The sequence below is a fragment of the Nelumbo nucifera genome, chromosome 3 (genome assembly GCF_055504915.1).
Source record: "Nelumbo nucifera cultivar China Antique chromosome 3, China Antique-T2T, whole genome shotgun sequence".
Lineage (NCBI taxonomy): Eukaryota > Viridiplantae > Streptophyta > Magnoliopsida > Proteales > Nelumbonaceae > Nelumbo > Nelumbo nucifera.
The window spans coordinates 98040219-98060640 of record NC_142651.1 but is presented as its reverse complement, the minus strand read 5'-3'; the positions used below and the strand labels follow the sequence as shown (position 1 = coordinate 98060640).

General features: G+C 37.7%; 1 protein-coding gene across 5 annotated transcripts; it reads right to left on the bottom strand.

The window, feature by feature from the left end:
• Nucleotides 1–493: 493 nt before the first annotated feature.
• LOC104588421 (cyclin-L1-1-like) lies at nt 494–19817 on the bottom strand. 5 transcript variants are annotated; one of them, XM_010246343.3, is made up of 11 exons: nt 19544–19817; nt 19372–19462; nt 5309–5496; nt 5120–5201; nt 4820–4960; nt 4292–4461; nt 3070–3343; nt 1785–2202; nt 1640–1681; nt 1438–1555; nt 494–1108 (listed from the first exon to the last, which is right to left on the bottom strand). In XM_010246343.3, exons 3-10 carry the CDS (start codon nt 5458–5460, stop codon nt 1482–1484), a joined length of 1353 nt encoding a protein of 450 aa, XP_010244645.1. In that variant the 5' UTR covers nt 5461–5496; nt 19372–19462; nt 19544–19817; the 3' UTR covers nt 494–1108; nt 1438–1481. The 5 variants fall into 5 exon arrangements, with proteins under 5 accessions (XP_010244645.1, XP_088757370.1, XP_088757368.1 ...); XM_088901244.1 differs by lacking the exon at nt 1438–1555 and having other exon boundaries at nt 899–1108; XM_088901242.1 differs by lacking the exon at nt 494–1108 and having other exon boundaries at nt 1169–1555.
• Between the last annotated feature and the right edge of the window lie 605 nt (nt 19818–20422).

Below are 20422 nucleotides of genomic sequence, written 5' to 3'. Positions count from 1 at the left end.
AGAAAGTTATGTATTACAAAAAAGAGCAAAATAATCCTTCATAGCCAAGGTTCAAAGTATCAACATGTATCGGCCAATATGTATCATTTTGGGACCCCTCCGATACGCCCCTATAGTGTAGGTGTATCAAAAGTCTGACCGGTTCAGGGGGTAGAGGAGCCCTAAACCAACCCCCCTAAACCGGTTGCAAAAAAAAATAAAAAATAAAAAAAGCAATAAAAATTAATATCGATTCACTCGATACGCCCCTACCGACATATCGAGCATATCGATATTTTGAACCTTGTTCATAGCTTTTAAACTAATAATCTACCAATGAACTGATAGATAAAGGCAGTGTTTAACATTGACGTGATTTCTGAGAAGACACCGCCACATAGGCACCACATTAGAAAAAGTAGTGCTTCGAAAAATAACCTCTTATTTGGTACCGTTTTTTCCAAAAAAAAAACATAACTCTAGGCCACACCTTGAAAATCGGAAAAGTGTGGTCTGAAGAAACTCAAATTCAATATTTTCTCAAAAAACAGCCTATTGCTGTCAGCAATACAATGATACAGCATCAATGTGACATCATCTTGGACATTGGATAATATAGATCAATACTGAAAATGGTTCTACAGCACTAGTATCAAACAAAACCAGTATTATTTTCCCAAAAAATCAGCCTGTGGCAGCACCATTTCCAAACAAAAAACGGTACTTACAACTCAGACATACACAGCACCGTTTTCATTCCCAGCACCAATGCAAGATGGTTACTTGGTGATGCTAAATATGGAGATGTTCGGTGTTCCCTGCAGCTGCAACCAATGTTTTAAGACTCGACCCAGACTCACAGTTGGATCATGGAAATCGAGAACCGATGGCCTTTCCGGTCCCGGTTAAATAACAGTTTTGGCAGGTTGGATGGACAAACCACCTGATTAACCGATTACTCCGGTTCGAGTCTTACAACATTGGACACAACATGCCTTGAGGTGGGTGTGAAAAGGAAATCTGAACTCCAAGTATAGGGCCACAGGAACAAAACCCGCTTAACTCTCTGCAGCAAGGTCAGTGGACTTCACGAGCACCCTGTTGTCCCCACTCCTTAATACCCTGCAATCTGTAATATGCAGTATCAAAAAAAAAAGCTGATATAATCCTGAAAATCATTACGCTAAAATTTTAAAAAGATCTGATACTTAATACATCTACATGCATACCGGATCAAGCAATATCCAAATATTACATTATTAAATTTGATCCAATTCGATTATAGATGCATAGATTTCCGAAATGAATCCGATTAAACCAAAACCATTTTCACTGCTATTCAAGGGCATAGATTCATGCCTGATAGGTAGAACAGGTAGGAAAAACCAAATCCATCAACCCTGTTAGAAGAATTATGCTACAGATTTCTAACATATTTAGACTAGTACACAGACAAACCCTTTGATTCATGAATATGGATGGATACACACAAAACATAGGTTTCATGCATATGGATGATGTCTGTGGCGATCCTTGTCCCGGGATGAATAAGAGGAGCTGTGATAGTCACCACGATCTAACATAAAAATAAGTAACAGTATTTAGAAGATTGATCATTCAATTGCTTCCCACAAGAAACATTGAAGAACAAGAAACATACCTCGAGATGAGTGGTGCCTTGATTTATCAGAATGTCCACCTCCTGAACCAATATACATCAGGGATAAGTTAAAAGGTATGCACCAAAAAGGTCCCAAAAATTCATCGAGCATAGAAAAGAAGAATAAGTATATTCAGAAGCCAACCTGAGTCTTTTCCTTTGTCCTTGGAACGATGGCTTCTCTCCTTAATTTTCTCTCTGTCCCTTTCCACATCTTTTTCTCGTTCACGTTCCCTGTCAGAGTCCCTTCCCCTGTCACGATCTCGGGCTTTTGATCTTTCCCGCTCCCTTTCTCTATCCCTCTCCCTTTCTCTCTCCCTGTTCCTTTCTCCACCCACTTCTTGTCTGTGATCGACCTTGAGCTTTGATGGGGGTTCTTCTCTAACCGCCCCCTCTACTGGGGCACTTTTGACATCATCGTCACTCTTCTTGGACTCCTTAAGTTTGTCAAGGGCCGCTTTTATCAATGCATCTTTAGACCCACCTGAGTCTGAATTCGGTGCTGTAGACACCTTGGTGGCACTGGTATCACTACTAGCTGCTGCACCATTTGGAACACCATCCTAAGCAAAGCAGAATTTACAACAAACTAGTTAATTGGATGCCGTATCATGAACCTAAAAAAGTCAGTCTCGAAAAATAATGGCAATATGCCCAGGAACAGGTGCACAATCGAGGCACATTTCAAGGCCTGAACCTCACCTAGGCCCAGGCATAGCTCCTTTAAAAAGGTATGCACATGGTGTGCCTTGTGCCTCAGCCCAGGGATGCACATTTCTTAAACTTTGTGCTTTTTGTACTTTTTATAAGCATGGTATTTCACTCACTTGCTGGTGCTTTGAGAACCACCATTTTGCTAATATTTTTCATTTATTCTTCTTAATACAACACATTTTTTTAAAAGATGTGAACTAAACCTAAATAATAAAACCAATTTTTTAAGTACCAATTAAGAATTTAAGACCCTAGCATGGATTTGTTTGGGCTTGCCGCTCAATCTAAAATGGCTCATAAATTTAGAATAATGCAATTGGAAAAGAAATAGACTAAAAGTTTCACGTGCTTGAATTGTCGAGTGCTTAAATATGTTTACATGTTATGTTTCATTTCATTTTATTTTTACATTTTCACTTGGTATATGTTTTATATGTTATGTTTATGTATTTCAATATGACCTAATAGACTTTTTAAAAAATTTAATTTAAAATTTAAATATGCATTTTTAATTAATATTATTTTTCACGTTTTTCTTGCAATTTATGCATTTTTTAATTTTTAAAAACTTGTCTCCGCTTTAAAAGATTTATGCATCACCTTGCTCCTTGAACCTTGGATGTAAAAAGGCCATTTGCATTTTTTCTGCACCTTGCGCTTTTAAAACACTGATATAACATGTCTACATGGTAGTAAGCATAAAAATGGGAACTCACCTTTGGAACTTGTTGAGCTTGAGGGTCCTTTGTCTTACTTGAGGTTGTGAACGAGTCTCCATCTTTGCACACTGGTATATATTGTGCCTTGGGAAGGCTGTAAAGGTGTGCCAAGACTTTGCAGACTTCATCAATCCCAGATTTCTCAGCATCAAAAGCCTTCCACCATGGTGGATTCTCAGGAAGTGGTACCTGGAACCTGCGCGCAGCAGCATATACAACCCCACAGGCCACAACCTCACTTCTGAAACGAACACACAAGGTTGTACGCAAACTGCACAAAGATCAAGAGTCCATGTAAACAACTAAAAAGGCATAAGAACACCTAAAATCAAAGTGTTTTAAAAGATGTGAATTAAACAGGTACCACTCAAACATGATAAATCATGTTTAATACTGATTTAGTATCATCTATGTGCAAGTGTGTGTGTATGTGTGTGTAAGCAAACTAATCAAACCAGGTGAAAGCAAACCAACAAAGGTATCAATAAGCTACGATACCAGGATAACTGTACAAGGGTCCTCAGGCAACCCTTTCCAACCCAAACTCAACATATCCATTCGCATATGTATGTGTGCTTGAAGGCTAAGAGTTTAGTGTAGCATTGGTACTCCTAAAGCACCATAACTTTGCCCCCATGCATGTACTCCAATGTTAAAGATGGTTAACCCTAATCAGCTGATTCCAATTCTAAGGAGTGAAAATATTTTATTAAGCAAAGACAGAATGAAGAAATTGGGCCACAATGAATCCACCCCGAGATCAACCCAAACAACACGGTTGGGTTAGCTTGGACTCTCAACTAACTTACCTGGCCTGTCTTGCACAGTTGCACCCCTAAGTGGAGCAACTGACTAAAGGTCATCACCATGTACTCGTGACTAAAAATTTAATTTTCAAACCCCTGTTTTTTATCCTTAATATAAGAAACCTGTTACATGTTCCCAAATTCTAAAGAATTCTTTTCGATTGTTAAAGAAGGGTGAGGATTTCTGTCCCATTGTAAAGACTCCATTAAAAAGCATTTCATAGTGAATGTAATTTATGGAGCATGGAAAAAACTACAGCAAATATATCCAAACTTTATGCTTCCAAATTGAAATAAGTTTCAATGGCCTCTCGGAATTGCCAAGATAAAAGCTCAAGCCTCAAGCCAGGCATTGAGAATTAAATTAACAACTAAGAATGTAAACAGATACAGATAGTAACTTATTAAAGTACCTGTCATTTGCTAGATTCCAGGCTTCTTGCCTCAACTCTGGAGGTGTTTCAAGTGTGGCAAGGTAATTTGATATGAATTTATGAGGATGTTCAACATGACAGATGAAACCCATCTCCTTCAGCAGATGCCTTTCTGTTCTAATCAAATCCACCTTCAACTCTGAATATTTCTGTAAGAAAAGAGGAGAAAATTTAGACAAAAAACACTTACTGCAGAAAGAATCCATATCAGGATTTCCACTAATGTAGATGCCATGCAGTGTTAACATCAACCAAATTCCGCAGAAAAGTTAACACCCCAGCATTGTTACTAATACTGACAAGAGCAAAACATGTTACAGAATTTATCACCACGGGAAATCAATAACACTAAAAGGCACCTATGGTGCAAAAACAGATAATACATTTGGTGTTTTTCATCTATTTCCTTTAGGTAAGTCACCTCAAGACTTTATATTACATGTAACAAGCATTCGATGTAAAGCTTATTCAGGCAAACAAGGGCTCACAAAGTTGATTCAGTCTAACCTTAGAAAAGACATCCAAATGTTCTATAGGTAGATTCTCCCTCCGACATTCCATTCTGTGGAATACAATGAGAACCTGCTTTGCTTTTCTAGGGTTTTCTTCCAGCTTTGAAGCAAGCCAAACACAGCTAGCAGCAACTCTCTGCAGAAAAGTAAACTCAGATCTTTTAAAAGTAACACACAAAGAAGAAATGCTGACCAGTATAGTGTTGACAAAAGTATTCAGAATAAGGAAAAAATAAGCAAGAAAAAAGCAAGGACTATGCTCATCACCAAAGAAGAAATGAATAGAGGATGAAACCTTCACATTGAAGCGGGCAAAAGACTTCTTGCAGTAGAAGCGATGGAACAGAACCTGCCCTGTAGCCATTACTGCCTGAGGCCTATGAATAACTTTAAGGAAAGAAAAAACAAAGAATAGGAAAAGGAAAACAAAACAAAACAAAAGACACAAAGATTCAGCAAGTCAGTAGAAAATAAATAAGGATACAATCTGAGCAAAATGCCGCTTTCCTGGATCAGATCGCAGCCATATATTCGAAGGGTAGTTTCAGTTGCTTCATCTATTCCATCTTTCCTAGAAGGTGAGTTCTTTAACTGCTCATCCGTCAAGTAGAATGTATCAATCGCCGTGTAAATCATTGTCAAGAAAAGGCTTCAACAGGAACAAATGAACTTCTGCACATAAAGAACCAAACTTCAGATATTAAAAATGATAGAAGAAAAAATGAATACAAAGTTGAGACCAGGAAATTCCAAATGACAATTTTGGGAAAACTTGCAAGGATTAATACAAGAAATTCCAAATGAAGGTTTTTATAGGAGACTTAAATGCGCATATGGGGAAAAGAACTGCAGGATATTATTATGATATGGTGCACGGAAGATCTGGGTTTGGGAGAGAAATGAAATAAGATATACAATCTTAGAATTTGCAGCAACTTATGATATGGCAATTCCAAACACTTTATTCAAGAGAAAGATGAACACTTAATAGCATTTAAAAGTGGATTAAAAATATATCAAATAATTTTCTTCATCACTAGGAGAACAAAACAAATGACTTGTAAGGATTGCAAAGCTATTCCAAGGGAAAGCTTGACCACACAATATAGATTAGTGGTAGTAGATTTGCGCATTAGGAAATGTGTAGAGATATTAGGCCGGATGTGTCTTAGTCGGCTAATCTTTTTATTACTTGTCCTCTTTTTGTTAGCTTTTACTTTATGTTAATGGGCCTCAATTATATACGCCTGTTAACCCTTCTTTATTTGCTTTATGAGCTGGCCATCATATTAAGGGTATCTTGTAATTACCCACAATTCATTAGTTTTAGTTAAAAGTACTTACGGACTAGAAAGATCATTGAATTGTTCTTCTCCTCCCTTTCTTTTAATTCTTCTTCTTCTTCTCTCTTGTGTCTGCATCTATCTTCGAGACCTCATTTTTTTCTCTTATTATTACAGATCTGATTTTCTTCTAAAGTTGTGTTTGCTTTGAAGGAAAAGGTAGGGAAATGAAGGGAATGGTAGGGAAACCTATACAAATCTTGTATAGGTTTCCCTACCTTTTCCTCCAAACCAAACATAGCCTAAATGAAAGAGAGATGGGAAAAAAAAAAATGTTGTCCACGAATTAGGTGGAAAAACCTAAAAGGAGAAAAACTAGCTCAATTTAGATACAAGTTGATAGTATGATGAAAATGGAATTTAGATGGAAAGGCTAATGATATATGGCTTGAAATGATGAACTGCATAAAGAAAGTAGAAAAGGATATTTTGGGAAATTTCAAAGGGAAATGAAAAGTGTTAAAAGAAACATGGTGGTGGAATGAAGAGGTTCAAAATATAATCAAATTAAAATGAGCATATTACAACGAATGGCAAAAGACTAGATATGCAAAAAATTGGGAAAAATACAAAATCATAAAAAAGAGAGTAAAAGGTTAAAGTTAAACTTAGGGTATATGATAAAATTTATCATAAATTACGCACTAAAGAGGGAGAAAAGGGATTCTATAAACTATCAAAGATGGGATAAAGGAAAGATAAAGATATAAACCATACTAGGAGAACATTTTAAAGTAAATGAAAAAGAAAATTTTATTAGAAAATGAAGGAAAAACAATTATACCAAGGTGATAAGATATTACCCAAAACAAACCCTTCAATCTTTTCAAATACAAAATTTTCTTTCCCAACCCTTACAAACAGAAAAAACAAGGACCAAAAAACCAAAATTCAAACACAAACCCCCAAAGCAACCCAAAGCAGCATCAAAATAAAATATCTTTCAGCAATCTGCTCTACCCCTTAAAGCTTAATTTGTTCACCGGATCTTCTTCCAACTCCTGAAACACTTTTCTTGCAAATTCTTCCCCTCCAAAAAAGATAACCCTAAAATCTTGCTAACTTGGACTCTTTTCATCAATAACATAAACTCATTTTATTAAAGAATAAGATAATTACGGCACTCCAGAGAGAGATAACAAGACTTAACTCTCCCCAAGAGAACATGAAAATGAATTACAATATAGCCCAAAACATTTGATCCCTTCCTACCCCTTACTTTGCCAATGTATCTACAAAGGCATTTGCAGTTCTCTTCACCCAAAGAAACTGAATTTTCAACCCCCTAATTAGCCACTTAACATCCCTCCTCTCATTGGCATATTTCCAAAGTCCATTGTCCTTCTGTAACCAGCTCAAAAGCAACTTTCAGTCTCCTTCAACAACTAGCTTTTGAATATTCAGCTCCTTTATCTTCCTTAGACCTTCCATTACAGCATAAACCTCAGCACTGAAAGAGCCACCAACCCCAATGGGACCTGAATACATTGCAATCACCTTCCCATTGTCATCTCTGAAGACACCTCCTACTCCTGCGGGCCCTAGATTGCCCTCACTGCTACCATCAAAATTTAATTTTATAAACCCAGAGGCTAGTGGGTCACCAAAGCAGCATATCCGTAGAGACATCAACAAACAGGTCCAAGGATTTTAACAAATGCACCACCCTAACTGTCATTACTTCAATGATAACTTCTTTATTCCTTTCCTTTTCAGAAAAGGTCCTTGAATTCCTTTCCTCCCATAAAAGGAATTCTTCATATAAAAGTAATTCCTCATATTTTCAACCTAGTGCTTCTGATACAGTTATTTATACATTGTAATGTTGACTTTGTATTGCCAAAGATCTAATATCCTTAATGTAAAGGTTTTTAAGTTTGATATGTGTATATTTTTCCTAGCAAATGCACTTGGTAGGCAAGGTTGCAAAATAAACACTGTAAACTAAACGTTCATATCATTCTTTTCTTGCATGGCTATTGTCTAAATTAACTTATTTATGAGATAGCATCAATATCTTGAACTTAGAACATATTTTATTTCTTCAACTAAGTAACACCTAGGCACGAACTAGTCATTGCATCACCTAGATAGGCCAAAACAATTAGTCATTGCCTCATCACATTGAAGCTCTCTTGGGTGTTGGGAGTTCATTTTGCCTTATATCTCCCTGTTCTTCAATACAACTCAAAGTTCTTTATCTTGAACTTAGAACATATTTTATTTCTTCAACTAACCAACACCTAGGCACGAACTAGTCATTGCATCACCTAGATAGGCCAAAACAATTAGTCATTGACTCATCACATTGAAGCTCTCTTGGGTGTTGGGAGTTCATTTTGCCTTATATCTCCCTGTTCTTCAAAACAACTCAAAGTTCCTTTTTTAATGAAATTGCATCACCTAGATACGCGTGCGTGCGTGCAAAGTTATAGTATCAAAGGTGCAAGTGAGGTACCCGATTTGAACATTTTAGACTGCATCAGGCCTGGGTTTCCAGGCAGGGCTCATTCAAATTTTAACAAAATCCCAACCCAAACCCGCAGCCCGCCGAAGTTGCACCCTATATAGCATTGGCAATCAAGCCTAGACCAATGTAAAAGGCATTAGCTGATGTGTTTGTTGTAATGTGTGCTGCAACAAGTGGAGTATGTAGCTCTCTTTTTGTATGTGGTGTGAATACGCATACACCACATAAATAAGATTTTTTATTATCAGCATCACCACATAAATAAGATTTTTTTTTATCAGCATCACCACATAAATAAGATCAAGGAAGAATGAAGTGTTTCGAACTTTTTATCAGTCTATCTTGAACATTGAAGGGAAAGAGAAGTAAAAATAAGCATTGTAAGAATTAAGAAAAGACGATATAACCATAAGAAGATTGCTGAAATGCTCTGCCTATGCATATGTTTGCTCTAGTTTTTGTTGTTTTTGATGTTGAAACGGTTTTTCTTTATCCATGGGCGATGAGTTTCGATGTATTGGGTGTATCTGTATTTATAGAAGCTTTAATTTTCGTGCTTATCCTAATTGTTGGTTCAGTTTATGCATGGCGAGAAGGAGCATTGGAATGGTCTTAGCTCCTGAATATTCAGACAATAAAAAGTAAAAAGAAGAAAAAAATGACATTGAGATAGTTATGAATTCCATTAAGTTTCCGTTACTTGATCGACCAACCCAAAATTCTGTTATTTCAACTACATTGAATGATCTTTCAAATTGGTCAAGACTCTCCAGTTTATGGCCGCTTCTCTATGGTACCAGTTGTTGTTTCATTGAATTTGCTTCATTAATAGGCTCGCGATTTGACTTTGATCGTTATGGACTGGTACCAAGATCGAGTCCTAGGCAAGCAGACCTAATTTTAACAGCCGGCACAGTAACAATGAAAATGGCTCCTTCTTTAGTGAGATTATATGAGCAAATGCCCGAACCAAAATATGTCATTGCTATGGGAGCCTGTACATATGTATGTCCATGCATGCACATGCATGTGGATGGAAGACTGCCTACTGCACATATAAGAGGTTATCAAGTTCAAGTTGATGGTTTTCGAGGAGATAGGGGCAGGCCAAAAGGGACATGGGTTGAGTTAGTGAGGAACAATTTGAGGATTTAGAATCTAAAATGGGATATGGCCCTTGAATACAGTGGAAGGGCATGAAACAAGATTCATTTAGCCAATCCATACAATTGTGACAAGACTTTTTCAGTTGAGCCGATTGTACTTTTATGTATCTATTTTTATGGACTACTAAAAAAAGGATCACTATGGAGCCTCCCTACATGAGACCACCTATTTCTGCCATATGGAGGAACACCATCACCTATACAAACTATCCATCAGATTCACTGGATTGGCCATTCAATGCACAGTCCATATCAGCCATTTGCCCCACTTCTAAAGGTGTTTTTTACACCTAATGTTAGTAGTTCAAGACCAGAATGTGACCATTAAAGACTGTTATGACAGCGTGAGAAGCCAACTAGTTTGGGCCCTTAGGCTTAGGACAATTTTTTTATTAGGACTCTGAAGAGCTAACCCCCCCCCCCCCCCCCCCTTCAGATGCTTAGTCACGAAATCCCTCAGCCAAATTCCATGGATAGAAGATAGTGGACAGCAAGCAAGGGATGAGCTATTTACTTTGAGGTCTTTTTACAACAAGCTGATGGAAGCAGACTTTCAAGCTGTCCCACAGAATTGGATCTGAGAAATAAGGGCCCTAACAAAGACAGTGGTATTCCTTTGGACATCCATAAGAGACAATACTCAAAATTCATCATCCAGTAATGAGAGGAATTGTGTTGGATAATTTTTGCTGCCTGGAAGAACAGTCTTTTTTTTTTCTTTTGAAGGGCTACACAACTGGGGGTAGCCCATCCCCCAACCCAGGTGCAGGCGGGATTTGATCCCAAGTCTCTGTTACGACCAGCAGGAGACCTTACCAACCAGCTGGTTGGCACCTTGCAAGAACAGCCAGGTTTCCTCATCCTTCTTAATAGTTAATACAAGACTTTTTTTCATCAAATAATATCCAAATCCTAATCCTAAAAGAGAATGAACTGCAATTAAAATCACAAAAGAAAAAAACAATCTTTATATATATATAGGACAAAAAAATTAAGTTAGGGGAACTGCCCCAAACCCTTGCATATACATTTTTGGGCTTGCCTCAAGGAGCCTTTACAGAGGTAGAGGGCAGATCTCCTAGAATTAGAAATGCAAGATGTTTAACATCACACTAGCTACCTCAAGCAATGCAACCAAGAGATGATGATGATGATAACCAGATAGAACGTTTTACATGCTTGAATTGTTGAGTGTTTGAAGCACTTAAGCACAATTCACATATGTATGCTTTTACTTCTACATTTTCACTTTAAATATATTCATGTTAAGTTTATTTGAGTCAATGGACTTTTTAAAACACTTAACTTCTTTTAAAAATCAAGTTTGCATTATTTTTATATTCTTTTGGTACCAAAAGTTTGCATTTTTTTGTATTAATATTATTTTATTTTTTGAATATTTTCAAGAAAAAGTATGTCTTGCTTTAAAGGATTTTGTTACTTCAAATTTCAAGACTTCAATATTCACAGGAATCAAATGATCGAGGACAATGGGTTCATTTTAAGGTCTGGAAATGTGTAAATAGAGGTATACTTATGAGGTAATAAGTAATGTATGACAATATCACTCTACATCTTAAATCCCTAGAAAGAGCATACATGTTGATTTTTCCTCCACAATACACTTTCTTACATTTACATTTTCAAGATTTAAATTTTTAATGTAAAATGGACCGATAAACAAATGGCAATATGTTTTGGGCCAAAATATTTTCAATAAATATTGGGTGGGGAATAGGAACCTCGAGACTCCTTTTGAGCTCCAAACTAATTTTGTCATGTGTAAGAAGATTTCTTGGTCCTTAACAAAAGCTCACTAAATGATCCAACTAGCCAACCGGCTTCCATATACATACACTTTTTTTGGCAAAAGGAGCTTCCCTATATATACATACATCTGTACCTATACTGCATAAGCAAGAAACTCTTTTCTACTTAAGTTACTTAGTTTCAAACAAAAAAAAAAACTTAGAACAAAGGCTTTCAAGACATTATGTTGGTAATAAGTTAATTATCTCATCCTTCTAGATAAAGTTTGTTGTCCAATAAAAAATAAAACCTAATAAAGTCTCTTAAATCAAATTAGAAAGCCCATCATAAATGGTTCAAGACTTATCACTTCGATAATATGCCTCAAACAAAATGCATGCATATAGTTCCCTCATACTGAGTACATTCATTAACCAGTCTTCCATTTATGTGGTCAAGTTTCAGAACAAAAAGCCTTAGCCCTTGCCATGGATGAGGAGTGAAGAAATGGCCAAGGGTAAGCATCCTTTGCCTGACGACTCTGATCAACAGTTTAGATTTACCAATATCATCTCTTAATATGGCAGAACAGGGTAGGACAATAGACCAGCTAGAAAAGAAGCCAATGTTACCTTGGCACATGGCATGGGTATTGAACATTAAGGTATGGTTTCCATTTAAGAAACCATACTAAATCTAACCTGACCTTTGTTGGGTTCCATTTAAGAAAGAATCTCCTTGGTCTTGAACTTGAGAACCTTAAGGTTAATCCATGGATTCGCTCAGGAATTAAATGCCAGATCTGTTCCTGTGATGGAATGTATGGTTTCTTTGTTCCTATCACTGCTATATTAACAGGAACCCAGATCAGTTATGTCTAAACAAGATAGTTAGCATCAATAGTCAGTTCTGACTCAGTGCAGGTGGCACCATAATTGCATATGCTGGCAATGATAAAAAGTCATTCTAATTGCAAATTGCCATCAAAGTAAAAATTTTCAGACAGCTAACTTTTTTGTCTAATGCATCATTAGACTGGTTATGGAGGAAATGGATCCAGTTTTAAAACACAGGTTAATAGTTTGATTAAAAAATAGAAGAAAGCTTAGAACAAAACATAAGGCTTAAGAAAACTGAAGGTGAGAAAAAGGAAGATGAGTGAGGTAGAGAGGCTAAAGCTTGATGTGGAGGGAGATAGGAAGTTTAGTGAGAGGAAGGGCAGAAGAAGAGGAGGCAAGTATGTTGGCTGTTTGATGTAGGGATTATAAAAATTGTAGTTGATAAATGTAACTGGTTAGCTGGAATGTTCGAGGATTAGAGAGCACGAGGAAGAGAGCACTAATCAAGGGAATGCCGAAGAAGGAGAAACCAGATGTTCTTCTGCTCCAAGAGACCAAGCTCTTGGCTTTTGATGATAGATGGGCCAGAGGTATTTGGAGGTCTAGGGGTAAAGGTTGGGTAATGTCGCCATCATGGGGATCCTTTGGAGGATTGGTGGTACTATGGAAGAAGAATATATTGCAAGGTGTGGAGGTATTGATGGGGAAGTTTATGTGTCTCTCAAATTCCAACAAGAGGATGATGGATTTGAATGGGTGTTAACAAGCATTTACAAACCTAATGGGTATAGAGAGAGGAATGAGATGTGGAAAGAGCTAGGAGATATACAAGATTTGTGAGACGAACCCAGTGTTATGAAAGCGCAAGGCGCAAAAAAGGCACAGGGGTCAATTTGCGCCCAAGGCGCAAGGCGAGAGGCACATGCCTTTTTGAAGCAAGGAGCAAAAATTAAAAAAAAAATTCTAAAAATTCAAAAAAATATTAAACATAATATTAATAAAAATATAAACTTAAATTTAAAAATAAATGATTTAAAAAACCTATCATCTAAAAATAAAATGCATAAACATAACATGTAAAGCATATTCAAATGAGAATTTAAAAATAAAATCAAACATATAAAACATTTTCAAGCATGTAAAACCCACAATCTCTTTTTTTCTCAATTGCATTACTTCAACTAGCTAATGTGATGTAAAACATATTACATTTCTGATTCTACAAGCCGCCTTTATGCCACGCCCTTTGAGGCACAAGGCGCATCAGGCGTGCGCGTTTTGAAAGAGTTACGCCTAGGACCTGGCCAAGGCACCTACCCTAAAATGCACCTCACTTGTGCGCCTAGGCACACCTTTTAAATCACTAGACAAAACATGGTGTATTGAAGGGGACTTTAACGTGATAAGATTTGTTGAGAAATCCAACAAGGTGAGGCAAAGAGTAACCACCAATACGAGAAAGTTCAATGAGTTCATAAATTGCGAGCTGAAGGAGCTACCCCTTTTGAGTACTAATTTCACTTGATCCAACTTGTAGTCGAACCCAATTTGCTCTAAGCTTGATAGATTTTTATTTACAATGGATTAGGAAGCTAACTAGAGAGAGTTGGCTTCAAGGGCTTTACCTAGGATAACCCTTGATCATTGGCCTGTCACCCTATCCAAGGATAAGTTAAGACTTAAAGAGGAAGCGACCCAACCCCTTTTCGTTTTGAGAACATGTGGCTATGTCGCCCAGGTTTTAGAGAGAAGGTAAAGGAATGGTGGACAAAGAGTAGCCCTAGTGATTAGTGGGAGGGTATGAAATTCCATTATAAGCTTAAAGAGTTGAAAGCAAAAAATCAAGGTATGGAATGTACAGCATTTTGGGAGACCGGAGACTAGAAGAAAAAAAGCAAGAGGTAATCGAAAATATTGAGCTTCTGGACAGCAAAGAAAATGATGGAATCTTCGGAGAAAGAGAAAAGCAAGAGAAAAAGAGACTAAGTAAGGAATTGGAGGATATTCTAATCAAAGAAGGGATAAGTCGAAGATAGAAATCTAGGCAAACATGGATAACAGAGGGGGATAAAAACACAAAAATCTCCCATGCTTTAGGTAATAACAAAAAGAGGAAAAACATCATCTCTAAATTAGAAGTTGAAGGTGAGATTATTGATCAACAAAAACGAAATTGCTAGAGCCTTTGTGAACCATATCTTTAGAAAACCTCTAATTGGAAGGCGTGTGGAAGGGTTGGACTGGCCAAGAGTATCGGGAGAGCAAAAGAGTTGGTTAAACGAAGGTTTGATTTGAAGGAAATAAAAGGAAGCAGTTTTTTCAATGGATAGATCTAAAGCACCAAGTCCATATGGATTTACTATGGCCTTCTACCAAGACTACAGAGACATTTTGAAGGAGGATATCCAAAAGGTGTATGATGAATTTTTTTAGCAAAGGGGTAATAAATCCAAGATTAAATTCTACCTTCATTGCACTAATTCCGAAGAAAGTTGGGGCAATCCAACCAAAGGAGTTTAGGCCTATCAATCTGGTCCATAGCCTATACAAAATTATTGCTAAGGTGTTGTCAAGAAGAATTAAATTAGTGCTTCCTTCTATTATATCCTTAAATCAAGGTGCTTTTGTCATGGATAGGCAGATCATCAACCAAATCCTTATTGATAATGAGAGTGTGGAGAACCTAAAAGGATCTGGAAAGAAAGGTTTGATTTGTAAGCTCGATCTAGAGAAAGCATATGATTTGATGGATTGGGATTTCTTGTTGGAAGGGATGAGGAACTTTGGCTTTGGAGATAGGTGGTGCAAGTGGGTTAAAGGCTGCATAAGTACATGCCATTACTCAATTCTGTTAAATGGTACAGTAGTGGATCACTTTCCAACCATTAGAGGTATTAGACAAGGGGACCCCCTTCTCTCCTTTCTTATTCACCCTAGTAGCTGAAGTGCTAGGTATCCTTATCCAAAGAGCATATTTGAGGGGTTTGGTGAGAGGCTGGAGAGTGGAAAGAGAAAGAGTGCCTATTACTCGTTTGCAGTTCGCTGATGATACCATTTTAGTTTGTGAGGGAGGCGATCTAAATTGGGTGAGGAATTTGAAGGAGGTGGTCCAAGTTTTTTGGAAGATGTCAAATCTAAAAATTAACTTTAGTAAGAGTTGTGTGGCAGGCATTAACATGGATGATAGAGAGGTATCTGAATGTGCAACAATTTTGGGTTGTGAGGTATGCCAGTGGTCACTGAATTATTTGGGACTACCTATGGGGGGCAACCTAGAAGTGTGAACTTTTGGAACTCGGTGATGGATAGGTTCTCAAAAAGGCTAGCCTCCTAGAAAAGGAATTACCTCTTTCTTGGTGAAAGAATCACCTTGATCAAATCAACTTTGGACAATCTGTCGGTCTACTTCCTATCGGATTTTAGGATGCCCGTAAGGATTTGTAGAAGGTTAGACAAGTTAACAAGGGATTTTTTGTGAGAGCCTAGAGAGGAAAAGAGGGACTATATGGTTAGATGGGAAGTGGTAAGTAGAAGTAAGGATTCAAGGGGTCTAGGTATTGGGAGCATTTAAAAGAGGAATACAGCTTTGTTGGGGCAATGGTTGAGTAGATTCTCAGTGAATCAGGACAAGTTGTGGACAAAGGTGATAAAGAGCATACATGGGCTGGCGACTAATGGCTAGGACACAAGAATTTTGGCCCAAGATACTACTGCAGCACCTTGGAAAGCTATTCATGCCATCCTTCCTTGTTTTCTACCCTTTGTTGTGTATAACTTGTGCTCCAAAAATTTGGTGAGGTTTTGGGAACATGTGTGGGTGGGGGAGGTACCGCATAAAGACCAAGCCCTTCCTTATTCTCTCTTTCTAGATCCAAAAATAAGCCTTCCTCCACCTTCGTTTCCTCCTTTGGCCCAAGACCTGAGCTTAATTGGAATTTGGGGTTTAGACAAGGTCTTAGAGAATCAAAGTTGGATTTGGTGTTGTCTTTGGTTCAGGTACTTCAAAAGGTCCTCTTGGACCCTTCTAGGGTGGATTCTAGGATTTGGACCCTTTCCTCTTCTAGCTCTTTCACTTATGCCTCTTTATCCAATGCCCTAATTCAATCTACTCCTAATCCTGCCAATCCCTTTCCTACTAAAAAAGTGTGGGGGAGACCGGTCCCACCTTGGGTTGGAGCACTATGTTGGGAAATAGCTTTGCAAAGAATTAATACTTGTGATCAAATTCAACGAAAGTAGCCTTTTTTATGCTTGTTCCCGAACCGATGTACCCTTTGTAAAGCCAATGGTGAGTATTGCTTTCACTAACTAATATCTTGCCCCTTTACTTCTTTTATTTGGGACAATACCTGTTCATAGGTTGGGCCAAGCCGAGCTTTGCCTCTAAATTAACAGAATATGCCCGAGCCCGAGCCCAGCCCTTATATAAATCCCGAGCCCAGCCAAAAATTTGGAAAAAAAAAATATTTTTTTCCTTTTTTATTCAATTAAAAGCTATTTTACTTATATTAAAAGACCTCAAAACCTTAAAATATAATGAAAGATCTCACAATTACTTGAAAAAAAGAGAAGAAAAATAAAGAAAAATTATTATATATATATATATATATATGTGTGTGTGTGTGTGTGTGTGTGTCTGTGTGTGTTTTTATATAAAATATATTTTTATTATATAATACATTATTAAGTCGGGCCGGACTTTTTTGAGAAAGCCCGAGCCCGGTCCAAAATAAGTTTGAGCCCAATATTTTAGGCCCGAGCCCACGGGCCTGAAATCCTGTCCAAGCCTGACTTAGATCAGGTCGGCCCGTCAGGCTACCTGGCCCATGAACAAGTCTATTGGGGAATGGTTTCTCTCTTTATTTGGTTGTAGGTGGACTCCCCCTTCAAGCATTCAAAGCCTCTTCGTCTATTCTATTGGTAGTCAGATCAAAAAGTGGGTAAGAATCCTATGGATGTGCATTTGTGCACCAGGGCAGCGGTTTATTGGACAATTTGGGAGGAAAGGAACCAAAGAATATTTTCTGAAAAGGAAAGAAGCAGAGAAACAATCATAGAGGTGATTACTTTGAGAGTTGCCCAATGGGTAAAGACATGGAACATATCTGATGATGCTCAACTAGCAAGAAATAGCAGCTTCAGCTCCAAGCAGAATCATCGCCCATCCTTCATGGCATCCCCTATCGGAAGGCTTTATCAAGCTCAACTTTGACAGGAGCAGTGAAGGAAATCCATGGCCATTAGGGGTTGAAGGTGTTTTTAGATTGGAGGCAGGTTCAATAATAGCTCTTTTTTCGGGACTAATTGGATTCGGGGATTCATTGAGAGGAGAAATTCTGGCTTTGTTAGTGGGGGTGAAAAGGGCTAAGGAACTAAATATAAATAGGTTCATCATTGAAGGAGATTCACAAGTGGTTATTGGTAGCTGGATAGAGAAAACAAATGATGGGTCTTGGACATACATTAATGAATGAAGATAATTCAAGTGGTTAACTCAAGGAATGGAAGTGTGTATGCAGTGGGTTAAAAGATGTGCCAATTCATTTGCAGATGCACTGTCCAAACAAGGGGTGGGAAGAAGTCATTTGTTTTGTGCTACATTGTAATTTTCTCTTTGGGGGAGAGTTAAGAGAGTTTACCTCCCCCAACCATTGTATTTAAATATTTTCTATACTTAATTAATGAAAGTTCTTTGTTATTGATCCAAAAAAAAAAAATCCTTAAACTGTTTGTTAAGTTAACCCAGCAAAGGCAATTGCACCAGCATGAGCTCTACAAGGTTAAGTTTGTTCATAAATGACCACATGAAGACCATCAATGGGCTTTAAAAATGGGTTTTACCCTCATGGGACACAAATGGATGAGTTCATATAAGGACACCTCACCAATAGCATGAAGTGACATATAACCTAAATAAAAGGTGTCACTTAAATCGAGTAAGATGGCACTTAAGGGATAAGTGGCATGCTTAGAAAAAAGATTATTGTGTATATGATGTGCCATGTACATAATAATGGTTAAAGAAGTGGAATCACTATAGATAGGTCTCCTTCCATCATTTGCAAGACCATATGTAGCAATACAAGAAGTCTTACTTCCCCAAATATATCTTCCCTTGTTCTCTTTGTTTCTCTGCTCTTATTCTTTCTTTCCTACTCCTCTAAGTGCTTAGTTAAACAAGACTAGATCTTAAAAGGGGTTTTTGGATTACTCTCTTGCTGGGATAAGTGAGTGCTACTTGGGCATTGGACATAGCCAGGTCGGGATAAAGAGCTCTCATTTTCCACTGTGAGTGTTCATATGTGCATGAATATACTAACCCTGCAGCACTTCCCTCCTCCCACACCCTCCTACACACACTCAAGGAGTTGATCTCATGGAATTTATAGAAGAGGGAGCTAATGGGCTGCTGAAGGCTAGAAACCCATGTGTGGAGCCACTTGTTAAACTTCATGAGCACCATGACCTTGAAGCGTGCCATTTAGTTAGGTATACCAGACAAATTCCACAGCCATGGCCAACCCATCTCTCTATCTGAGTTGTTGGTCTCAGTTCTTTCCATCCCTTCAACAAAAACCGGGTGCTTCCGTTGTCTCATGCGTGTATTGGTCCACTTGGGATTAATCTCCAAACTTAGAAACGAAGATGGAGAGGATGTCTAAAACAAAAATTTTGTTTGGACTAACAATCCTCTGCATCATGACAGAGCGGAATTTTACAGTGGACCTAAGAAAATTAGGATGAGGTTTGAGTTCAATTAACCAGAAGAAAAATGACAAACAAACTAGAAGAAAAACAGAATCTAGTTGAGTTCAAAATTAAACAAGATTAAGACCTTCTAATCTTCAATTCCTGTCAAATTTTTATGCAGAGAAAACGCCCTAAAATGAATCATACTGTCCAGAATAGCCCTAAAATGGCAGGAAAAAAACCCTAAATAGAGGTGGAATATAAGTGGGTGAGGTCGGCTGTAACTCAACTGTGTCTGTCGTCCTTCACTGATTAATGCCCTAAAATAGCAGAAAACACAAATGAATCAACTGTCTCTGTCGTCCTTCACTGATTAATGCCCTAAAATGACAGAAAACACAAATGAATCGTTCGTCAGTGCAAAAATGAAGAAGAAGATGAAGAGCGAGAGATGGATCTTACCTTTCACTCCTACAACTATTTTCGTGTTGTGTAGAGGTCGGTAGTACCTCAACTGTATCTCTCGTCCTTCACTGATTAATACCAGCAGAAAACACAAATGAATCTCAAATGAAGAAGAGGAGAAGAAGAGAGAGATTTTCACTGCACTATTTCATGTTGTGTAGAGGGAGGGAGGGAGGGAGGGAGAGAGAGTGCGAGACTTCGGTGTAGCCGTGTAGCTACTAGCTAGAGAGAGAAAGGGGGAGATGTGTGGGGCACAAATATTTTTCGTACCACAAAGCACAAACTACATACATTATCTTTTGCAATGGACCAACTTTCCTTCCGAAGCCCATGGAAGGAAATTGAAATTTCTATGCAAGCTGAGACTACATACAAATCAAGCTTTTTCACGACTTTTCCAACTAGGTTCGTGAAAAATTCAATTCAGAATTATACTAGCGTAGCCCATAAACCTATTCATAGCCGGTAGCTCGATCTCTCTTTGTTTCTGTTCATCCTATTAAAAAACGATTTGGAAATAGAATCGTTCTAGCCATCACTTTTTGGGTTGATGGTTCAATTGTTCGATTCGAATGGATAATCTACTCTAACAACGAAATTTAAAAAATAAAAATAAAAAATAGTCAAAAATCATTGGATGAGTCGATAGGTCAATGGTTTAATCGCCTAGGTCAATGGGTCGTTGACCAATTCAACGGTTTTTGGCTAAAGATTGGGTTTGGGGTAAGATAGAACCGGTTGTCTGGATGGTTCCCGAGCCATGCTTCAATCTCATTTTAACTTGGCCTTGGACATTATTTTATACCCACAAATTTGGGTTTTCTCAAAAAAACCTGGTTCAAGTTCGAGTTTGATTTGATAATATATATTATATAA